Source organism: Esox lucius, chromosome 12 (genome assembly GCF_011004845.1).
Source record: "Esox lucius isolate fEsoLuc1 chromosome 12, fEsoLuc1.pri, whole genome shotgun sequence".
Lineage (NCBI taxonomy): Eukaryota > Metazoa > Chordata > Actinopteri > Esociformes > Esocidae > Esox > Esox lucius.
In genome coordinates, this window is record NC_047580.1 from 21,454,588 (window position 1) to 21,476,285 (window position 21,698).

Sequence of the window (21,698 nt, forward strand, 5' to 3'; positions counted from 1 at the left end):
TTTGTAAAAACCACGTTATTTGTGCCTTTCCGAATACCGTATTCGGGTTCGGCTCCACCCCTAGTGCAAATGTACCTCTAAAACATGTGTCTGCAAGTTCTTAATGTGGAATGCAGTGTTTGGTGTATGCCAGACACAATTCATCTATCCATAGAAAACTGTTTCTTAACTTCTGATAATCATCCAGGTGTTGTTGGCAAACTCAAAACAAGCAATCATGTTGTTCTTAGTGAGCAGTGGTTTCTGCCTGTCTACTCTGTCATGAATCCTATTTTGGTCCAGTGTCTTTCTGACGGTAGCTGGGGTGAGAGAGGCCTGCAGATCCCTGGACTTTGTGACTATCTGGGTGATTTCAAAAATTGCCTTTGGAGAGATTTGGGCCAGAAAGCCTGTCCTGGGAGGTTTCACTACTGTTCTAAGCGTTCTCCATTTGGACAATGTGACTGTGGTTCGATGGAGCCCCAGAGTCTTACAAATGGCTTTATAATCTTTTCCGGCCTGACATGGATCAGCAACTCTCTTCTAGATATGTTCAGTAATTCATTTTTACTGTGGCATAGTTGAAGCTTGTGGGCTGTGGGCTAAGTTTTTTGAGTTGGGCCATCCCAAATCAGCCCTGTTTTCCAAGGTATTCAAACCCCTGATTATAATAATCTCTTGGGGGGCAATAACATTTTCACACCTGCAGATTGTATGATGACCTACCACGCTGCGCAAACCAAAAACCCTCAAATGTTTTCAAGGCAATGTATTTCAATCTTATTCAGACCTCCTGTGCAAAAAAGTGGAGACGTTGCATTTTTCAGGTGATCAGATGAGGTATGCAACCATGTTGTTGACCTTACCATGGCCTTCGTCTTGACCTGTCTATCAGTGCTATCTTGTCCACCCTCCTGCTGCCGCACAGCCACCATGCGGTTAAGCTTGCGCTGGCGTTCGTTGTCCATCTTGCCCCAGTTGGGGGTGTTAGTGCGGGCTGTCCCTCTGTCTTCCTTCACACGGCTTTGGAGCAGCGTCACAAGGTCTCTGTCCAACTCTACCAGCCTCTGGGCCCGCGCCATGTTACACACTGCAACAAAAACACACAAGACATTGTTATATTTACAAACTTACAGCAAACATTAAGTAACAGCCTTAATGAAACTGCAACACATCAATAACATTCATAACACTAAAGCAATGCATTCACAACCTCACCAATATTAACAACCATACGTTGTTAATTGTTCTCCCAATTTATTCGTTTTTTGCTATAATACCCATTTGTGGAATGATACAGTGGGTGCAATGTCATTTAATACATTAACTATTTTCTTAGTCAGCAAAACATTTTGGCTATGTGACAGTTCATGCATTTTATTTCTATGCTGTAACATCATCGTGCACACCCTGTGGCTATCCAGGACAGGAGTAACTGGGACCATGGTGGTAATTTGAAGGGTTTTTGTTTTTTCAACACCAGCCGTACAGACAAAAGGCCTATATACTATGTCACATTGACACTTGGCAAGCTAACCAAGAGAACCACTTGAGCCATATAGTATTTCTCGGTTTCCTCAGATGTTGCCAAGAAAGCAGTTACTGTAATAACACACATAGGATGGAGAATGAGTTAAGGCAAACCCCTGAACGAACTGCAAGATAAATACCTGGCCAATATGAGCCCAAACAATCTGGGAACCAGGAAAGGGAGAGAGGGAAGCTTCCCAATAATATAAAAGAGATAGCTAGATAAAGGAAGCAGAAGATCAAAGGACGAGGGCCTGAAGTATTTCCTCATCTAAAGACTTTTAGAATAACGGAAGACTCACACTCACCAGGGGGATTTCTCCCTCCCTCTCCCTCTCTCCCTCTCCCTCCCTCTCTCCCTCCCTCTCTCTCAGTTTTTCCATCTTTTTTATGGCTTCTTCTATCCATTCTAGCTCTCTCCCTACTTTATCTTGCTCCATTTTTCTATTTTCCCTTTGCTGTATACCCCTTCTCTCTGCTCAATCCATCTCTCTATTAAGCTCTACCTCAACTTTTATTAATTAATCTCCCTCTGTCAGTAACTCCTCCTTCTCTTCTTCACACAATAAGCCAAGCCAAGCAGCATCACATAGGACACTAAAGATTGTGCTGAAGGCTGGTCAGACCTAACTAGTAGGCCTACCCCATTCACACACACATCCTAAACACCGCTAATTTGACCATGCAGGGCCTAGTCATTGTTAGCTAAACCTAATGTACCCGCTCCTCTTTAGCATGAATGGGGAGAATAGGAGAGCCGTGCTCCACAACAGAACAGACATGCAGCGGTTGCATTTTTCCCCCACTATGCTCAACATGCTGCGATTTCAAGATCCTGGTGCAGGACGTTAACTTGGGTGAACCAATGCACAGAAATGATGCCTATTTGCATTTTGTTGACATTCCTGGACAGGGAAATTCTAAAATCGAAATGTTATTAGCTGTGTGGACACACTTTTCACCGGCAGAAGTCAGTACCGCATGTTTGCTTCCAAAAAGCCTAGTTAACACCAAAATTCATATTAAGACATGTTTCATTCAAGCCCAGTAGTAATTCCATAGCCAACGCTACAAGGCAGCCAGCATTATAGCCGAGACACCCACACACTGACACAACTCCAGGACAACAGCATTATATATTCATTGTTTTCAGAAAGTATATCTATTAAAAACTTTAACACACAACTGCATAGTAACACATGCTTCAAATGTGCCCAGAACAGAATTACTACAGTAGTTACTAAGCCAGAGCTTGAGCTACTAGTAAATGGAAGTTACAGACGAAGCCAACGAGGATCTAAATGCAACATTAACAGTTTCTAAACCAGGCACATAGGCCTGGATTGAGTAGTGGTTTTGACATTATTCTACATAAATATAACGTAGAGAGGATAACCTTAGGTATGTTGTTCAAATATTCTTCTTGGAAAGCCTAACTGCAAATGCTAAAGGCCAAAAGAAAATGTGATAAATGCAGGGTATCTGTCTTTCTAATGCTGCTAACTGTATGTCTCATGCCATTATTAAGAAAATAACACCCTGTTGAACGGGGCGAACATTACGGGCTGACACCAAAGACACCTGTTTTGGTAGCGTAACTTAAGGAAAACATTAATTACTTCTGGTTACACAGAAAAATATATCCAGAATACATTTGAAAAAGAAAACAAATTACACAGGCTGCTCACAATAGCACAGGTCTTCCGGGTGCTGTAGCGCCAGACTCACTGGCAGAAACACCACCTGTCTCATCAAGGTTGCTGTGTGTGTTGCATATGAAATGCTAGAGGGATACATTTACATTGTCATAAACTACTTGTAGGTCATCAAAACTAGATGTTTATCAAAATGGTTTGTTTTTCAATAGTAACCTTTAATGGTAAAGTATAATATGCTCTATATTATCATTTGCTTTGAGCAGGCACACTTCGAACCTCTGTTCTGCACATAAGCTGATCAGTTGTTCCTCTTTCTTGCATAGCTAGTTAATTACATTGATAGTCAATACCAAATGGTATAATAATCAACCAATCAATCAAATGTATTTTATAAAGCCTCTTTGCATCAGCAGTTGTCACCAAGTACTTTTATTAATACATGGTTTTAGTAAAGGAATGTTAGCCAACATGACCCCCAAACACTGAGCTAAATCCCTGAATGGATGTAGCCAGAATACTCCTCTTCCACAATGTCTGTAAGAGATGTTAATGCCACAAACATTTGGAGTAAACATTCACGTTTAAAAGGTGACCCTTTAAAAATGACAGAAATAATACAGAAAGAAGGAATACTGAAACAAGCCCGCAATCCTATCAGAAAGAAATACAGTAAACACCTACCGTTAAGCTGCTGGATGCTCTTTGAGGACAAGCTGCCCCCGGTGAAACCACTAGAGGTTTCCTGAGGTGATATTATGTGGGCCAGTTGGACACACTGGAGTTTGTTAGGATGGTTCAGATTCACAGGACATCCTAGAAAAAAAAAACAGTATTATTAATTAGCTCACACTCTACCAAAAACAAATTGTGCTGTTTCATGTTCTTTACATTCTGTCTAATGTCTAACACAAACACTGGAATACAAAGCTCTTCAATCATTTTATAATTTCTTAACAACAGCTATATACAGTACTTGTAAAGCAACTCACAAGTTTTAACAAAATATTTGATAATTTAAATGTGCTTCAGCCCACTAGTTTTAATTGCATTTTTCGAGATGGGTTATATCTTCTTCAAAAGGCAATGCAAACAGTGCCTTCGTAAAGTATTCAGACCTCATCGCTTTCTCTACATTTTGTTGTGTTATAAACAATTTCCAAATGACTAAATAAAAAAATTGCATTCTATACAAAGTACCTCATAATGACAAAGCAAAAATACAATGTTTAGAAATATTTGACAATTCATTGAAAATATTCAAATCTCATGAACATTTGTTTTGGAGTTCCATGACACTTGATTGGAGTTCAACTCTGGCAAATTCAGAACCAAGGCTTGAAGTGAATGTCAGAACCAAGGCTTGAAGTTCAAGGAACTCTCTGCAGACTGCAAAGATACAATTGTGTAGAGGAACAGATTTGGGGAAGGTTATACAATAATCGCTAAAGCACTGAATGTTCTCAGCAGCACAGTGGGCTCCATTAATATCAAATAGAAGTTAGGAACCACCAAGACTCTTCTTAGAGTTGGCAGTCCAGCCAAACTAAGTAACCGGGCAAGACAGGCCTTGCTCAGGAAGGTGATCATGAACCCAATTGCCACTCTAACAGAGCTTCAGAGTTTCTCAGCAGAAACGAGAGAATCAGCCAGTAGGACAACCATCTATGCAGAACACCATCAATCAGGCCTAGAGCAGACAGACGCAAGAACACTCCAAAATAAAAAAAATGCCTATTACATGCCACCAAGCAATCAGAGAGCACTAGAAACAAGATTCTCTGGTCTGATGAGACCAAAATGTAACTATTAGGCCTTAATACCTAGTGCTATGTCTGGCCAAAACTCTTATATTCCCACCGTTAATTGACATGCAGTTTGTTTCTGTGTTGTTACACAATACAGGACTACTCAGCCTATGGACATTCAAGGAGATCTGCCCTTTCTTACTGTAGTTCTGACCTAGGCTTAAACCCGACATTGTTACTCAAGCTCTCCCACCTCTGGTCTCTTGTCCATTCCACTACCATGGGCTCAATGCTAATGATACTAGTAGGTAGTAGTACTACTGGCTTGTAAGCTATTCAAGTGGCAAGAAGTTATATATTGATGCTATTTGTAGTGGAAATTAACCAAAAAAGTAAACCAACAGAAAGTGGCTGTACAAGCAGACAACTACAAACCATTCCAAATTTACATTTTAAAACGGTCCTGCAACTTCTGCCTTGTCTACAGACTTCGCTTAAACATGCACAAAAAAAAAAAAGAAGGAATTAAAGCACACCTGTTAATTTGTTCCTTTAGATAAGTCAGTCAGATGGATCACTTAACTGGCAGGCGAAACTTCTATTGCAGTTGTGAGAGAGGATCAAGATTTTGTTATCAGCCTTAACTGTTTTATTTCCAAGGAATGGAGGGGTAGGAGGAGGTGGGGCCTATCAACTTTCAACTTCTTGGTAATTAAAATTGTATTAATAAGTTGATTAATTATTAACTGTGTTAATAATTCATTAGTTTCCATAAAAATGTTGCATCTTGCATGAGATACTAGTAAGACGTTGGTGGCCTGCATCATAGTGTGGTATTGCGGATGAATATTTTGTCTATGTAAGGTAAGAATAATAAAACATATGTCTTTAAATTCTCTCTCTCTGTAAGACACACTTGCAACTTCAGGAGTGTGTGAATGACCATCTGGCATGGGGGTGTTGTGGAAGAGTGATCTGTGGGTGACAGGATAGCCATGCCAAAAAAAAACAAGCCAAAAGGGTCAAAAATAATATACTGGATGGGGAGAATACTTGTCATCCTACTATGAAAACCATAACAAAAAACAATGCAATACAACTACAACCGTATCATCTCCACAAAAATGGACAAATCTTTTATCGATACCAAGTCATAAATACTTTGAGTTTGGTGAAAGTGTCATAAAATGTGATGGATTCACAGAGTCAAGTGGGAAACTACTCTCTTAGGCCAACGACAATAATGACAAAGTCCCCTTATATGTCTAAAGCAGACCCTAATCCTTTAAACATGCACAGCTTCCTTGAGGAACATTCCCTCCCTGATCCAGATGGCCTCGGACCTCCTTGAAGCGGATATCCCCCTGGTAGAAATAAGAGACCATCCAGACCCTACAGGGCGGAAAGATTGCCGGTCTGAATGTACAGTATTCCACAGTGAATTTTTATAAGAAATGTGGTGACCTTTTCTCCCCCTACTTACTATGACGTGCGCCCAGTATCAGCGTCTCGCCCTGATTCCAGAAGAGTGCGCCGCCAGGAAACCATCAGCCAATCGGAGAGAGAGCAACTGCTGTCATGCAGCCCTGGTCTGGAGAAGAACGCACCTACAGGCAGATCAGCACCATGGAGAAGGGCAGCTGGCTCGCTCACAAAACCCTCCAGAAGCTTCCGGAGTCAACCACCGTCTCCACCCTGTCACAGCTGTCGCCCATAATCATCAACTGGCTATAAAAGGAGGAGTGGCAGCGTCTGCTGGAGGGCTGACACTTCATAATTCTAACAACACTGCCACTGTGTCTCTCAACGTTCTAGATTAGGACGCCACAGAATGCTGAACAAGTTGGATGAGAGCTGTGCCTCAGCCCCGTAAAGGGAACATTTGAATCTTTTGATTGTTTAGGGAAACCTAACAGAAACAGAAATATCTTTCAGACACCTACAGATGGGAGGACTATATCAGAGACTCTCCATGAGTTTGAAAGCGCAAAGCTTTGTATGATGGGTGGTTTGCCCCAGGTCAACCAAACGTGTATCTCAAATGCTTGACATTTCATTCTGGAAATGCACCCTCGACAGATCATCAAGGCATGGTGAGAAGTGGAACTAAGCACTGAAATCACCTTAGCAAACGGGTCAACGCCACGCATTGCCTCACATATTTCAAGAGTCTACCCAAATAACAATATTCTAAAAACAAACTACATAGGATCTTTCAGACACCTCTCCTTCAAGTGACAAATGTCAAATAGCTGCTTCATAGCTTTGCTGTATGTGCTAGATTTTATAATTATTTGAGAACTTCAGAAAACCTAAACGGTTTATCCAGCCACCAAGAGCAACCTAAAAGTCCCAACAATTTAATAAAATAATTCAACTCTTTCAAACCCTTTTCCGCTACCTTGAGCAGTAAACAGCACAATGTGTATTGATGTGACTTGAGAACATAAATTATTGTTGTGTTTGGCCCTGGGCTCCCTTTGTGGAGCTGTGGCAGGGGAGATGGACTAGTATCTGGGGTCATGCAGGCAGGGTTGAGTGAAGAGGGATCCTCATTGTCTGGGGGAAAGTGGAAGTATTTTATTTATTTCTTGTTTTTGTGGTTTTGTTTGTGTTTCTATCCTTTCCCTTTTTCTATTTTTTCTGTTTATACGTTGTTTTCTGTAAAATCATCAACACCACCCATTTATTGGTGTTCAATATAAAATAAATACAATCCAAAAGCAAATAGTAGTGTTCTAAAGTCACATGTTACTCTTATAATTAATGTGACTATAAAAATATGCATATCTATGTGTACTCCAAAGAGTTTGATTAGTTATGCATAGCAATACCAATGTGAAATTTGAGAAGAGGTACTGATTTTATGCAACACTTAATGACAACTGACTGAACAGTAGCTGCTGCTACGTGTCATTACTCATATTTGCATTAGAATTATTTGGTTGTTATTGCTGCTTTCCAAAGAGCATTTTATATTTTAGAAATTCTATATCTCATGTTTCCTCCTTGGTAAGAGAATGGCACTTGCAAAACCAGGGCTGTGGCTATGATTTCCATGGGGAGCCAGTATGAAAATATATGTACCCATTACTGTAACTCACTCTGGATGAGAACGACTGCTAAATTACTTAAATGTGATTTTAAAAGTTAATGAGAATCTTTCATTGGAGCTTACTAAAAAGCATGGTTTACAACGGTGGTCAGAAACATGTATCATAAACAATATTGCATTATAAAAGTGGTTTCATTTGAATTTTATTAAAATATTTCTAAAATAGGCTGGTGGCTGGGTCCACAACATGATTAGCCTGGCAGAGACAATCATGTGACTTTAAAGCAAAGAGCTGCTTTTCATTGGTCAAAAAAACAGACAACTTTATAGTTATAGTTTTTGGCCCGAATTGGAAAAAGGTTTTGATTGGTTTCCATGAGCAAGATATTTGCATGAGCAACATTACATTGTTAACTTACCATACTACTCTGCCTGACTGATGCTAATGTCTTTGCTTTTCTTGGTATGGGAATCCCAGGATGTTTAATGACTTTTATTGTGGATCACAAGATTATTTTCCAAAAATATGTTAGCTTGCCAAACAGCAAGAGTAGATGTTGAGTTTTCCAGTTTTCCATATCTCTACTATATGGCACCAAACTCAGAGTAATATTATTTCAGCATGACATCTGAATATTATTAAATAATTCTGAAAATAGAAAAGGAAAGGTCCATTTTTTAAATTGGGAATGTGTATACAACCACAAATACATGTTTGCATCTGGGCCCTTTAGGCAAAGTGTGCAACCCAACTAAATCACCATACAAACATATTTGGGAGTACACATTACCTCTGTGTTTGCTCCAGTGTGTTGGTTTTGGGAGTGTTCAGGAGACCTCTCATGCTGCAGTCATGCCAGGGCTTATCGGTCTCTGTCTCACTCACTCTCTCTCTCTCTCTCTCACGCTGCAGTCCTGCCAGGGCTTATCGGTCTGCAGCAGATGACGAGGGCTGAATAGGCCTAGAGATGGGCCTAACCACCCTTCTCTCACAGTTTGGCCACCTAATTTCTCTCCTGTGTTCATATGTGTTTGTTTATTTGTTTAAGGACACCAATATGCTAGGTTTTGGATTTCAGAGATTTAAAACAATCCTATCACATCTAATCACAACTTTTCCTGTCATACACAACCATAACTATCACCATTTATAAAATTCCAAAAGGTCTGCACACTTTTGGTCTTTTATTAAACTAATGATATTTTTGGGAATGACTGAGTAGACCTGATTGCATATGTCATTATTATTTAATAAATTACACATCACACAATCATTAAAAGAGGTATAATCTGAAATATCTTTTGTTGGAGAATGACAGTCGGTCAGTCACTCTGTTTCCAATACAGGCTAATTCTGATTAATTCCCAGCAGGCTGAAGGGAAGACATGACTGAAATAAAATTACAACAGAGAGAGAGCAACTTCAAGAAGACAACAGGAACCTAGACATCTTGATTAACCAACATCCAGATAAAACATGTACACAACATAGCATGGATGTCAAGCTGTTTCTGCGCTCCAGCCCACTCTCTGGAATGGTTGTACCATGTTTGGCTTTAGGAATAACAAACAAAGCTAGTAAACTAATCATCACATGATTTCATATTCAAATAATACACCAATAAAAAGACTATGTTTGGGCTGAACAATACATGTTTTAAACTGATCAGTTCCCGGTGCTATTTTCCAAATTGTAAACTTTAAATTGGCCAATATCGCTAAGCATGCGATATGATCAGATAAGATGCAAGGCATATTTCATTTCCAACCAATCAACCATTTAGAACTATAAAAGGTTTTCTCCATAAAATCCAAGTTTATCACTCAGACTCATTTTACTCACACACTAACAAACAAGCTACTTGGTCTGCTTTTGACCATATTGAGTACCCAAATTCACACGATTTCTTCCAGTGGAGTAACCACCTAGAGCAATTTCTATTATCTGACCAGATACAATGTGTCAGTAACTTTCAGTAACTATAGGTGTTTGTCAGGGTTCAACTCTTGGGCCGTCTCTAATCTCTGTGTATTTTAATGACGATTCTGAGTCGGTCAGAATAAGTTTGTGGGATAGCTAACGATATTCCTTTCTGCTGAGGTTGTGATGCACGAGGATCTGCTTCCTATGAAACGTGTTTGTAATGTCTTCTAAATATTTCAAAAGTTTGAATTTGCATTTTCACTTCTGTGATTTATTATATCTTTCTAATTGTCGGCTTGCTTTGATGATGTAATTGAACGTTCTTCACATTATAGATTGTTTCTCAAATGTTTGTCTTCTCTCCACCTCATAATTCTCTGTCTCTTTCTTTCCTTCTCTTTTTCCCCTTTCCAGCTCTCTGTCTTCCACTCTAAGAGAGTCCAGGCATTGCTGCTGGAGTACTGTACTGACAGACGGAGAGTCAAGCCCACTAAAGCCCCAGAAGAGAATAGTCTTCACCACCTCTATCCGTCTTGATGGTAGGTAAATTCCAGAGGCTCTTCTTCAAACACGCTAATGACCATCTCTTACAGAGGCACAAATAACATGAGATTCATTAAGGCTTGATGAAAGCCAAACGAAGGAGATAGGGGAAGATTGAAAAACTGAAGTAGAGAGACAGTCACAGAAAGAGATGGTGCTTTAGAGACAGTTAGAGAGGAAGAGCACCACACAGAGGGTGAGATAAAGATAGAAAGAGAGTGAGCTAGAGAGAAAGATAAAGGTGCACAGCGTGCACAGAGCTGATTCATGGGCAACCTCCACTGTTAATTAATTGCAACTGTCGGCTGCTGGGAGGCAGCAAGGCCTGATGGATATCTAAAGTCTTGATTGGAATTTACATGCCAGACGTTTCCAATTTCTCAATGTGCTGTCACCCTGCTTAGGAGATAAGCAGGGAGGAACAGAGTTTTATTCGTTCAACAATATACTCTGTGGTAAAATGTGCTTTTTCCGACGCCTGACGGTGAAATGTACCGTTTGTGAGTTTGTATTATTTCTTCAGATGATAAATATCAACATTATCCACTGTTTCATTATTGTAAAATACTCCAAGTGGGTAACTGCTTGACGTGTTTAAAATTGTACCCCTAAAATCTGTGTTACCAATCAAAGCACAAGGCGACAGCAGCAGTTCCCAATATAGAGGATGCACCACCAAATTCAGGCATCAAAGTTTCAATGTGTGTAAACTACCTTGACTTGTTTAACTTTATAATTGTATTGTTATGATACTTTTTTTGCAATGCTATTTTGATTTTAAACAATCTGAAACATAAATCTGTAACGATTTAAGATGGAAAAAAGCTGTAAAATGCCAGATGAAGAAACGAGTAAGATTCCTACGGAAATACCTTTGGTTTGTCTCAATGGCTAAAGTGAGCAATGACTTTCACATGATGCAAGTAAAACTAGTGACACCCAGCTTTGTTGTTAAACCTTTCAATCAGCCAGTCAACCATTAACCATTCAAGCCTTTCAATTTCAATCTCCCAACTACAGTTATTAAAGCATATTTCAGACAAGCAATTTCATCACAATTTCCTTTGAACCTATGGAACACATTGATTTGTAGGCCTAAGGAATTAACTATCAGACTCATCATCTACTCGATTACGCCAGAAGCTATCCAATGTTTTTCCCGGCTAATACAATGTCAAAGTAATATTACAAACATACACAATTGTCTGTCACTGGATCACTGGAATTCTGACACACAATTAATTTAACTAATTAAAATGAATCTTAGAGTTACTTGTGGGTCTCTTGTAAAGCTCCTTCATAGTGCAATGAACGAATTCTGTGGCAAATAATGGTCTGCGGAGAGCCATTGTAATGAGCCTTCAGGGTAAACAAGGGTCCACGGTTAACAGCTTGGTAGCTGGTTGATAATCTGTTCTTGAACCTTAGTAGTCCATTTGGGTGGTTTCAGGTGAAATAACATATTCAGGCCAAGAAGTCCTTTACCGTTATTCATAGTAATAGGCTTCTGGTGTGTTTCAGGATGAGCTTATACTGTGTATACCAGATTCCACAGAGTGATCCTTGATTACTTGAACCCGGTTATGATCTGTGACTGTACTCTCCCCTGATCCCTTTAGTTGTGGTTCATTTTCGAAAGCACATTCCGTACGTACTGTACAACCCCATTTCCAAATAAATTGGGATGCTGTGTAAAATGTAAAGAAAAACTATGTTATAATCTGCAAATCATTTAAACCATATATTCAATAGAAAATAGTACCAAGACAAAATATCATATGTTGAAACTGAGAAATGTTATTGTTTCTTGGAAATTACATACACACTTTGAAAAGTTGTTTAATGCTAAAAAACTAAACCTGGTAGAATATCACACAACAAATTGGGTCAACTGGCAACAGGTCTGTAACATGATTGGGTATTGAAAGAGCATCCCAGAGAGGATGGGACTGTGAAAGACTGCACCACACTGAAGGAGTTCACCACACTGTGAAAGACTGCACAGGGCAAATAGGGCAACAATTCAAGAATAACGTATCACAAAGTTAAAATTGCGAAGTTTGGGGATCTCATCATCTACAGTACACAATATAATTTAAAGGTTCAGAGAATCGGTTGAACTCTCTGTATTAAGGGACAAGGGCGAAAACCAATATTGGATGGCAGTAATCTTCGGGCCCTCAGGCGGCACTGCATTAAAAACAGACAATTCCGTATTGAAAATCACTACATGGGCTCAGGAACACTTCCAAAACCACTGTAGATGAACACAGTAAGTTAAAACTCTACCATGCAAAGACCATATATAAACAAGATCCAGAAATGCTGCCACCTTCTCTGGGCCAGAGCTCATTTTATATGACTGGAAAACTGTCCTGTGGTCTGACAAATAAAAATGTGAAAATATCTTTGGGAATCATGGACACCGTGTCCTCCAGGCTAAAGAGGAGAGGGATCAACCGGCTTTTTATCAGCGCCCAGTGCAAAAGCCAGCATTCGTGATGGTACAGGGGTGCATAAGTCCACATGGCATGGGTGACTTGCACATCTATGAGAGCACCATAAATGCTGAAAAATATATACAGGTTTTGGAACAACATATGTTGCCATCCAGACAAAGTCCTTTTCAGGGAAGGCCTTGCTTATTTTAGCAGGAAAATGCCAAATCACATTCTGCACGTGTTACAACAGCATGGCTCTGGGTGCTAAACTCACCTGCCTGCAGTCTCTGCCTCCAAACCTGTCACCTATTGAAAACATTTGGCACATTATGAAATGACAAATACAGCAAAGGAGACCCCGAACTGTTGATCAGCTGCAATCCTATATCATGCAAGAATGGGAATACATTTCACTTTCAGAACTACAGCAACTGGTATTGGGCATTTGATAGGGTATTTGGCATTTGATTTGGCATCAAATTCAAAATGGTCATATATTATTCCAAAAACGATATAATTTCTCAGTTTCAACATTTGATATGCTGTCTATGTATTATTTTCAATTAAATACAGGGATAAATCACACATCACATCCTTGCATTCGGTTTTTATTTGCATTATGCAGCGTCCCAACTTTTTTGGAAACAGGGTTTTACGTTGTGGGTTAAGAGAGATGGGAGTTGACCAGATGATTTATAATGATTATCTTATGGACATTCCTAACACCAAATGTGCTTGTAATTGCACGCTGTCATCATACAATTACTTAGTATTTCACTTTTATGACAGTTAATCCCCACACTTAACAGCTTACTAAAAATCTAACTCAAGCTGGATTTTTATTTTAGGAACAAGTCTTGATTTTTATTTCAAGCTATACAAAAGCTTGCTGCAGTCACTTTTATTTTTTTTTTGCCTGTGTTGGATTATGGTGATATTCTGTAAATTCATCCCCCAAGGTCTTGCCCGCAGGCACCAGACACACTATAACTCTGCTATTAAATTTGTGAAAAAAACAAGACCTCTTACACATCACTTTGGGTTGTGACTTCTCAAGTTCACTGCATTTTGATTGCATTGCCCTTCTTACAGCTTCTAATGTTACAACATTTATCAAAATTGCTACTAAAAAAGGTGAGACAATCATTACAGACAGATATATTTACTGTAATAATAAATGCAGCACTGCCGTTCCTACCCACGTTGCCCAGGCGAAGGTGCAGCCGGCCCTTGACTGTGGTGAAGACACTGATGGGGGTGGGGGCCTGATGCAGGCTCAGTTGCACACCTTCACCCATATACTCTGTGGTGATGACCTCCAGCTCATAAGTGGCCTGCACTGCCGGGCGGCCCTGACGTAACATATGCTGCTTGGAGACAGAGACACAGGGGTGTTTTCAGAGACACAATAAGGCATCTGTGAATTCAAAGACACAACACGAGAAAAATGAACATATGCTTTGAGCAGACATGTTAGCGCGTGCTAGCGACAACAGAAGGCGAACCACTGATGCAACATAAAGTATTCTAGACACAGACAGGAAAGGCAGGAGAGGGTTCAGACACAACACTAGAAAAAACAGTACAAAAATTTTAATAAAAAAGAGGAAGCAATGCAATCAGAGACAATACAATAACAACAAAAAAGTCCCACACTGGACTGTCACTGCTCTGGCCTAAAATATTCATACACACTACTTTCACAAAAATAATGAATTTACCATAAAGGTCACACTACTGCATAGAGGTAGCAGTGGGGAAACATCAGGGCCTTCTAGGCCTTTGGAGATGACATGAGGACTTACGCAAACAAATACAAATGAGAATATTGTGTATATTTTGTAATGGGGCAAGACAGAGAAAAGACACAGGACAGGTGTTTAGGGCCCTGGAGGGCATTTTATTAAAGTATAACGAGGAGGACAAGGGAAAATACAGAGCACAAAAACCCCTCATGCGTTGGCTGCGTTGTCTTCAGGGCGTCCTTCTGGTGGGGGTTTGGGGTGAATTGTGTGAGGTGTGGCAGCAAGTTTGCACCACATCCCCCCCCCTAAGCGTAGGACCATGCCCCTTTGAAGGCACCAGCTGTTGCTGGAACACGCCTGGGGCTCTGGCCTGCTTGACTCTGGGACACCGGGCAGTTTATCGGGCGCTGCTGGGCAGGCTTGTCGGCTGCGGCTCCTGCCACCGTCTCAGCAGCATGAGGTCCCTCTGTGTCTAGTGGCGTGGCCGGAGGTGCCAGTGTCCCTTTGGCCACCGTTGCTGACGTGACCTCTACAGATTCTCCCATGGTGTCTGTACCCGCATTATGTCCCTATGGGTCGGTGGACTCCTGATCAGGAGGCTTCACCTCTGCTTCTTCCTGCCAGGTGCAGCTCTGCTGGTGACGACCTTCGTCAGCTGGTTGGTGCTCTTCAATGGAACCGGGAAGGAGCCCTACATGACAGACCTGGGCAAATGAGAGGGAACCACCAAAAACCTTGGCCAGTCTTTGGTCTCCAGCCTGGGGCTGTGCCTGCATCCGCCACCAGCTTAACGGAGAGAGACACAGGGAACTCACAGGACAGGTGGCCGACAGGTGGCCGACAGGTGGCCTTAAACCCATTGAAAACCTGTAGTTAGCTCAAGAGGAGAGTCCACAAGCAAGGAACAAGGACTCTGAAGGATCAGTAGAGATTTGGAACAGAGGAATGGTATCAAAATCCTTCCTATGTGTTCTCCCACCTCATTAAACTCAGGAAAGGACTCTTGGCCAAGGGAGGATTAATATAATACAAAATGTAGGGTGCCACGTTTGTGGCAAGCACATTTCTGAATAAAAGTATTTCATTTTATTTATTAATAACATTTGTAATGAAGGATCAAACAACAATCATCAATCAACTTTCTCATTTTTATTTAATCTTGTCAATATTTAAATGTTTCTTCTGACTCAGTGCAGGGACACCTGAATGACACAGTGAAGTCACTGGCAGTTTGAGAGACTGATTAGCCCGGGATCCTGGGATGGTCCTGGGAAATTGGCCAGCATCTGGATTAGAGCGGTTAGCAACTGAATATCATTGCTTTGTGGCAGTGTAGCAGATCCTTGTGGCAGCCTAGGTGTCTGTGTGCTCAATCCAGCTAGAAGCTAGAAGTTTGTTCCTTCAGACATTTATAAAACAGAGCGAGTCCCGAGTTCACAAGGAGTTTCTGCATTGAAGTAGTGCCTTGATCACAAATTGTAGATCAATTAATTGTGGTAAAAAAAACTAGGCACATAAAATACTGAGGTACAGCCTAGGCCTAATTGCCTATGCTTTCAGAAGCTGGTATCTGCCATACATACAAGTGTATTAGAGCAGCAATTTGTAATGACAGTTTGGTCTCCTAGCAGTAAGATTTCTAATGGATGATATATTAAAAGAAACCTCACCACACATGCTTTTTGAGTTTGGTTCAACAGCGCTTTCTTTCTGATTGGATAATAATTTCCAGAAAATTGTTAGGTCGGAAACATTGCAGAAAATGTAGAAAATTAAAGGTAATTCTTCTTTAAGAGAAGTGTGCTATTTACTATTCCATCCATCTTCTTCCGCTTCATCCAGGGCTGGGTCGCGGGGGCAGCAGTCTAAGCAGAGATGCCCAGACTTCCCTCTCCCCAGACACTTCCTCCAGCTCTTCCGGGGGGACACCGAGGTGTTCCCAGGCCAGCTGGGAGACATAGTCCCTCCAGCGTGTCCTACGTCTTCCCCGGAGTCTCCTCCAGGTGGGACGGAACCGGAACACCTTCCCAGGAAGGCGTTCCGGAGGCATCCAAAACAGATGCCCAAGCCACCTATTGGCTATTTACTATTTACAAACTCAAATCAGTGAAGCAATTATAACTCCTGTTGAAACAATGTCCTGAAGAAGTTTTGGCGTGTCTACATACAGGCTATTGAAAACAGTATTTTAACAAGCATCCTCCGCTGTCCAGGAAACACAGGCCAAAAGAATCTTACAATCATCCAACATGGCACAAGTTTGTCATCACTACATTTTAAAGTCAAAACTTTAAATGCAGACAGCTGACTTTTTTGCAAAGCTGAAAATTGTCTAAGAAGCTACAGTTACACTAATGTTAGTTACTTCCCTCACAAATTTGAAGACAGCAGTTCTGTAGCAAACAGGAGCTTCCGCTAGAAGACAATCCACGCAAAACGTCTTTGCATACCCACTGAAAAGCCACTCAATCTAAGAAAACACCTTGATACAACATCAGTGCTCTGGTCATTCTTAGTGGCATGTTGTTATGCATTCAAGGGGTATCAATACGCTCCTCATTAAACATTGTTCACACTTTTCATTAATTAGCACACTCCTCCTCCAACAGCATTTAAACTAGAGGCACCATTCAAAGTTTAAAACGTTCAAGTGCGTTTGGAAGATACTTGCAAAAAACACATTTGTTATGCTTTAAAAATGTAACTTTTATTATACTTTTAAAACCACCATTGACATAAATAGGATTTCTTAAATAGGATTTCTTCATCGACTTCAATGGGAATCTGACAGTACCTACTGAACCATGTAAGCTACAGAGACCAATTCAACTTTGTTCCACATAGTTAGGCTATCCCTACTTAAAATGCGTAAATCTGTTTAGACTATGACAATTAAAATGTGTATACATTTGCATTATTTACATACATTTACCCTAAAATAGTATATCTTGAATCGTTCAAGCTAGACACCAAATCAACTTGTTTTACATGTTCAGATAATCCCAAATAAAAATATATAAGCACATATTGTCTATGATTACATAAATCTGCACACATTTTTAAAATAGTTATAAGAATAAACAGAAAAGCTAGAGACCAAACACATTTGAGTCTTCCTCTACTTCCTCTGCTAACTGTAAAGTCAGAAGAATTCTTCTAGCACCACACACACAAGTTATTTTGAAAGTGTTGGGCAATCCCCAGTAACTTTACTTTTAAGGTTCAAATCTAAATGTATAGTGCTATCCCTATGAGGGAAAGTTAATGGGCCTTGATCTATAACCTCTTTCTTACTGTACCTTAAGCTCCAGGGCTGTTGAGCCAATGAGCAGCAGTGAATTGCTGTCCCATACATCTACCAGCAGCGTGTGGTGGGCCAAGTAGCGCAGGAACCAGCGCCTCTCACCTGGCTTCAGGAAAGCCCCATCCACACAAAACTGCAGCTGAAGCCCTGGGGAGCCTGGGAAGAGAGACATTATAACAGAGACACAAATGACAAGAAAACCATCCCAATTCACAGCAATATGTCTGTGATGGTCCACTGAACAGACGGACTGGTGGTAAAAATGTGTTTACAGCATAATGATGGGTACACAAATTTATGGCCTGAAAGACGTGAAAAAAATATCCGGAACTTTCTCTCGACCATGTAGCTATTTAGCAATATAATCAAAACTGCAGTGGAGTTTGGGATTATAAAATGTCTATAGAATATCTTAAGAAATTAGACAGATGCTGCTTCTTATGCTGCCTGTTTTTAAGTATTTGATTTGGTGAGCTCCAACTGCCTTACAAAACCACACACTAAACTGTATAGCAATTAATTCATTTACATGAAGTGGATATAAAAAGTCTACACACCCCTGTTAAAATACCAGATTCTTGTGATGTAAAAGAATGAGACAAAGATAAATCATGTCAGGAATTTTTCCACCTTTATAATGTGACCAATAACAGGAAAAAATCAATTGAAAGACAAACTGAAATCTTTGAGGGGGAAAAACTAAAAACTCACAATAACCTGGTTGCATAAGTGTGCACACCCTTAAACTAATACTTTGTTGAAGCACCTTTTGATTTTATTACAGCACGCATTATTTTTGGGTAGGAGTCTATTAGCATGGCACATCTTGACAAGGCAATATTTGCCCACTGACAAGGCAATATTTGCCCACTCTTCTTTGCAAAGGCTGTCAGACTGCGAAGACATCTCCTGTGCACAGCCCTCTTCAGATCACCCCACAGATGTTCAATTGGATTCAGGTCTGGGCTTTGGCTGGGGAATTCTAAAATGTTAATCTTATTCTGGTGAAGCCATGCTTTTGTGGATTTGGATGTGTGCTTTGGGTCGTTGTCGAGCTGAAATGTGAAGTTCCTCTTCAGCTTTCTAACGGACACCTGAAGGTTTGGTGCCAAAATTGCCTGGTATTTGGAATTGTTCATAATTCCCTCCACCCTGACTAAGGCCCTGGTTCCAGCTGAAGAAAAACAGCCCCAAAGCATAATGCTGCCACCACCATGCTTCACTGTGGGTATGGTGTTCTTTTGGTTATGGGCAGTGTTGCTTTTGCGCCAAACATACATTTTGGAATTATGTCCATAAAGTTCAACCTTGGTTTCATCAGACCATAACACATTTTCCCACATGCTTTTGGGGTACTTGACGTTAGTTTTTGCAAACTTCAGCCGGGCTTGGATGATATTCTTTGTAAGAAAAGGCTTCCGTCTTGCCACCCTACCCCATAGCCCATTCATATGAAGATTGCTGTCACATATAGCAAACATCCAGTACTTGCCATAAATTCCTGCAGTTCCTTTAATGTTGCTGTAGGCCTCTTGGAAGCCTCCCTGACCAGTTTTCTTCTCGTCTTTTCATCAATTTTGGAGGGACGTCCAGTTCTTGGTAATGTCTCTGTTGTGCCATATATTCTCCACTTGATTATAACGGTCTTCACTGTTCCATGGTATATCCAATGCTTTGGAAATTATTTTGTACCCTTCTCCTGACTGATATCATTCAACAATGAGATCCCTCTGATGCTTTGGATGCTCTCTGTCGACCATGGCATTTTTTCTGAGATGCAACTAAGAAGATAAGGAAAATCCTACAGAACAGCTGAACTTTATTTGTGAGTAATCAGAGTCACTTTAAATGATGGCAGGTGTGTAATGACTTCAATTTAACATGAGTTTGAATGTGATTGGTTAATTCTGAACACAGCCACATCCCCAGTTATAAGAGGGTGTGCACACTTATACAACCAGGTTACTGTAAGTTTTTTTTATTTTTCATTTATCCCCCTCGATGATTTCAGTTTGTTTTTCAATTGAATTGTTCACATTATATGTCACATTAAAAGTGGAAAAGGTTCTGACATGATTTCTTTGTCTCATTCTTTTACATCACAATAACCTGGCATTTTAACAGGGGTGTGTAGACTTTATATTCACTGTACATTTTTATTTGCCATGTTGAAAAACTATTTAAATAATAGCTGTAATTAAAACATCTGTGATATCTGATAACGTACAGTAACATTTTGGTCAAAATGAACTGCATTAAATTTCAAGCAAACCCAGCTAGGCACATAACCCAAAAAACACCATCCATACTGTGAAGCACGGTTGCATCAGCATCATGTTATGGAGATGTTTCTCGTCATCAGGGAAAAATATTCAGCACTCTGCAAGCGAGCTAAAATTGGGACAACTACACCAACCACACAGAAAAAGCTACAGCAGAGTGGCTAAGCAATAGAAAGGTACATGTCCTCGTGTGGCCCAGAGAGCCTTGATTAAGATCCAAACAGACAAATGTTTCCCGGTCTAGGTGTGAGACTTACCCCGATCACCACAAACGTGCTTCCACAAAATATGAACACAGGGAGGTAGAGATACATATAGTGATATTTCAGTATGGTTATATAATTTCATAGGGTCCTATATTTTCCACGTTGCAGAGAATGCGGACAGAATCACAGAATCCAGACATGAACATTATTTCAATAATAATTACTTCCCCATTGTACCTACTCCAAAAGCACAGTGAATTTGGAAGAACACTGAGCTTTGCTTGGAGTATGTATTGTTCCTTAAGCCTGGATCAGACCTACAGCATAAATGCGCTGTGATACACTGGAAGTTAATTCATTTCAAATGGAATGCTGCGATTGGCTTGCAGCATTGCAGTGCAGAAGCAGTTGCAGAATGTTTGGTCTTGTGTATGCGTTGGAATCATCCAATGTATGCCTCAAACTATATATGTGGAAGCAGGACTGAAGTAATATCGAACGGTGATTGTTGAAAATTCTTTGCAATTATGGCACACTTTTTCGTATAAGAAATGTCAACATATATATCTATTTGATAATTCAATAACTACAAAATAGAAAAGTACATATTTCAGAAAATATGACAGCCTATAATATAATCACCCTCTAAAATTAAAAGCTTGGAGGTTATTACAATACTAAATAGTCAAGATGGTATTGATAGGCTCATTCAACAGAGACCAACTGCTGAGATTATGAAAACAGGTTTGGGACTTGACTGATTGAAGAGCTTCGGCTTGTAGGGGAGGAATCTAGCTACTTAGTTACTTTCGTCTGGGCCTAGGCCAATACAATCAACTGTTCCAGATGGTAGGACTGCGATTTCATTTGTCAAGTTGAACACCTGGTCATTAGTCTCCAGTAAGAATTATTTTTATAGATTTATAGTGTTTAGTATCTGGAATTAGGAACTAAACATTCTAAAGTAAAGGGCTTGTAATAAAGCCCATGTTATGTAACCTGCTTTCACAATCTTTATTGCGTTGAGTTATCATAAGAGATGGGATTGATAGAGGGAAGAAAAGTCTTTAAAGTCTAAAACCAATTGCTATGTTTATGTTAGCAAGCTGCTAGCTAGCCAATAATTGGTCGCCTACATAGGTAGATAGTTATGCTCATCAAAAATGATTCCATTTTATAAAAAGCAGCATGCAGCATCTGTATCAATCAAGTGGCAAACTCAGAGGCTGTAAAACGAAGCCAACCCGGAAGTACCAAAAACTGCAATTCGTCGAATGGCCACTTGA

The 21,698-nt window shown here is 40.2% G+C and overlaps 1 protein-coding gene across 3 annotated transcripts in view; it reads right to left on the minus strand.

Moving 5' to 3' along the window:
• The window catches only part of nphp4 (nephronophthisis 4), a 144,497-nt gene that overhangs the window by 15,715 nt on the left and 107,084 nt on the right, over positions 1-21,698 (minus strand). For 2 of the 3 annotated variants that reach the window (XM_020051866.2, XM_034295795.1), the window contains exons 16-19: positions 17,920-18,080; positions 14,074-14,245; positions 3,849-3,980; positions 846-1,069 (exon numbers count right to left, since the gene is read on the minus strand). In XM_020051866.2, the coding sequence (XP_019907425.2) occupies positions 846-1,069; positions 3,849-3,980; positions 14,074-14,245; positions 17,920-18,080 (689 nt within the window). The remainder of the gene's footprint in view (positions 1-845; positions 1,070-3,848; positions 3,981-14,073; positions 14,246-17,919; positions 18,081-21,698) is intronic. The other variant, XM_020051867.2, reaches the window with a different exon arrangement.